The sequence below is a fragment of the Octodon degus genome, unplaced genomic scaffold (assembly GCF_000260255.1).
Source record: "Octodon degus isolate 3935 unplaced genomic scaffold, OctDeg1.0 scaffold00080, whole genome shotgun sequence".
Lineage (NCBI taxonomy): Eukaryota > Metazoa > Chordata > Mammalia > Rodentia > Octodontidae > Octodon > Octodon degus.
Window position 1 is genome coordinate 630,732 of NW_004524656.1, and position 3,178 is coordinate 633,909.

The following is a 3,178-nucleotide window of genomic DNA, read 5'->3' on the forward strand; positions in this document are numbered from 1 at the left end:
GTCTTATTCATTCTAATATAATATTTGATTTTACATTTTACTTAATTTCTGTAGAAGTTACAGAAACAACATTGCTGTTTCTGATGTTTTCTGAGCATTTGGAGAAAACTGGGGACAGGATGATTTCTTCCTCTTTTCAACATATTGCTTATCTCTACCTGTAATCTACATTTTTCTTTCTTTTGGAATCTCAAATATACATGGAATTAACAGAAAATGTGTAGTTCTAATACTGTACACAGTATCTTTTACTTTTATGAAATCATATATTCAAGGGTTCAACATCTGAAAAGATACTTTTATGAAATCATATATTCAAGGGTTCAACATCTGAGTAACTGATGGTGTTCTGATATTTGACCAGATATTCTGAGTATGTTGTGAAGTTGTTTTTAAGAAAATTAAGACTTCAGTCAGTAGAATAGGTAAAGCAGATTGTCCTCGCTATGTAGGTATCCCTCACTGGGACTGGGTAGATAGCTCAGTCATATAAGTGCCTGACTGGTGAACAAAAGGACCCAGAATTGATCCTGAGTACCACATCCCATGTCAGCCCCAGAATCCAGGTGCATTGTGGCAGCCACTGAAGCTGGGCATGGTGACACATGCCTATAATCCCAGAGCTGGGGAGGCTGAGACAGGAGGATCATTATGAGTCCAAGCTGCCTAGAGAGACCCTGTACCAAATAAATTAATGACTGAATAAATAACAAGTAATTTTAAAAAAGTAGTCCTCACAGAAGCAGTGGCAGGCATGCACAGGTGTAGTAAATGTTTAAATTAAAAAATTACTTAAATTTGTGTTTTTTCATTGGAAAAATGTATATTCATCTCAGATACCCAATTTTGGACTAGGTCTTTGAATTTGGAGGTCTTATTTTTTCAATTCTTTATTTTTAAAGAACGTAAAATATATCACAAAATAGCAAAACAGCATTAGAAGCAATACAAAATTTCTCTAAACAAATAGAAATTCAACAATGCTTGCTGTATTATGTGATGCTATCTTCAAATTAATTGTTCAGGCTACCAGACATAAATGTGCAAGATTCATTTAAAGAAAAAACAAAACAAAACAATAACAAAAACGTTATCAGAAATTTAAAGAAAAATGTAAGAAGAATACAAAGAAAAAAATTTGAAGCATTAGCTGCTCCTTTCAAAAGATCAACAGGAATCAAGAGTATAATTATCCAAATTATCCTGCATCATACCTAAATATATGTTTTTCCTTTCTTTCAGTTGTCCTTTTTCTCATCCTAGTTTTTCCTTACCATTGAACAAATTCTTTCCCTTTCACAGAGTCTATTTAGATTTTAATTATTCTTTCAGGTTTTCTAGATAGAAATCCTTCATTTGAGGGACAGTTGGCTAAAACTTTTTATACCACGTGGGTTTTCTTTTGTCTCTGTTGATGTTTTGCTCTTTAAACAATGTATTTAGTTCAGGGTCTAAAAGGTCTCACTACACAGATCAGACTTGGCATGATCCTCTTTTTTCAGCCTCCTAAGTGCTGGAATTACGGGACTTGCACCACTACCCCCAGTCTCAATCATCTCAGCATGCCCCAGGGGGCTGGGCTGGCACAGCAGGTCAGGGATCAAACTCCCAGCCCCTGTGTCTGTCTAAGCAGGTGTCTTAATCCACTGAGCTCTCTGGCCAGCACTAATTGTTATTTTATTTATTTTTTTGTTTGATGTGCAAAATCTTTTTTAATAAAATGAGATCCAAGTTTGATTATTTGAAGTACTTTCTGTGTAATTTGATTTTTGTTCATTAGCCATAAAAGCACAATTAAATAAACTTTATAAAGGTATACAACTGTAAATGAATGCATTTTAAATATTCTCTAGAATTATTTCCAACATTGGAACAGTACTAATGATTTATGCCTTACTTTTGCTACTTTTTTTTGTATTTTCATTAAACATTTGCTACATTTTATTTTAATCATTTGTGTACTGGCCTCCCATGTTTAGCTATGAGCTTTTTTAGAATAAGATTTATACACTAATGCCGAGCTTCTTTAAGAGTTCAATAGATACTGATTTATTATTAGAACAAGTCAATGGTTGAGTAAAATCACAGAGTTATGTTCAGAAGATGTAGAGAGACTCATGTGCATGGAGAGTGTATGACTTTGAGGACACTAAGGAGGAATATTGATACAAACTCTTCTGTCCACAGACATCACACTAAATCACTATAAATCAATGAAGAGTAGCAAACTGCCCTTGAAAATCCTAAAGGGGAGCTGAGTCACATGGACTGCATTCTGGAAAGACATGTGAAGGAGTGAATGAGTATGACTGCATCGCTGCCTACCATCTCTGCACACAACTCCTCTGCGCACCCCAGACGTCACCCTCAGACTGTGCTTGCGTGATGATGGGCCCAGTGTCCTCTACTCGAGAGCAGGGTGGTCTTAGTCCAGAAAGTCTTTAGCCTTTTTATATGGTGCAGGCCTGAATATCCTCACCATAAATGCTTGCAAGCAAAAGCTTTGAAGGCCAAGAAGGCAGTGCTGAAAGGCAACCGCAGCCACAAAAAGGAGATATGAACATCACCCACCTTCTGCCATCCCAAGACACTACAGCTCTGGAGGCAGCCCAAGTACTCTCAGAGCAAAACCCCCAGGAGAAACAAGCTTGACCATTATGCTGTCATCAAGGTCCCCCTGACCACAGAGTCAGGCATGAAGAACATTGGGAACAACAACACACCCGTGTTCATTGTGGATGTCAAAGCCAATAAGCACCAAATCAAACAAGCTGTAAAGAAGCTCTATGACATCGATGTTGCCAAGGTCAATACCCTGATCAGACCTGATGGAGAGAAGAAGGCATGTGTTCTACTGGCTCCAATTATGATGCTTTGGATGCTGCCAACAAAATTGGGATTATCTAAACTCAGTTCAGGTGGCTAATTCTAAATATATGCTTTTTTCCCCAGTAAAAATAAAAGTAAATAAACAATAAATAAATAAATAAATAAATAAAAGATATGGTCTCCCAAAGGGCTTTACAGTGAGAATGTCCAGAAATGAAAAAAATAATAGAGTAGAAAGACTGGGTGATTTGGAGGTAGATACTGAATGGAAATTGTATGCTTACCTGATTATAAAAAAATATGTCTCTTCACTCACATTAAAATTCATGTCTATTCAATGTTCAGATAT

The 3,178-nt window shown here is 36.4% G+C and overlaps 1 protein-coding gene across 1 annotated transcript in view; it reads right to left on the reverse strand.

Annotated features, from left to right (window-relative positions):
- Positions 1 to 315: 315 nt before the first annotated feature.
- Positions 316 to 3,178, reverse strand: part of LOC101590218 (olfactory receptor 149-like) — a 6,921-nt gene continuing 4,058 nt past the window's right edge. The window contains exon 2 of the mRNA XM_012515826.1: positions 316 to 369. Within this exon, the coding sequence (XP_012371280.1) occupies positions 316 to 369 (54 nt within the window). The remainder of the gene's footprint in view (positions 370 to 3,178) is intronic.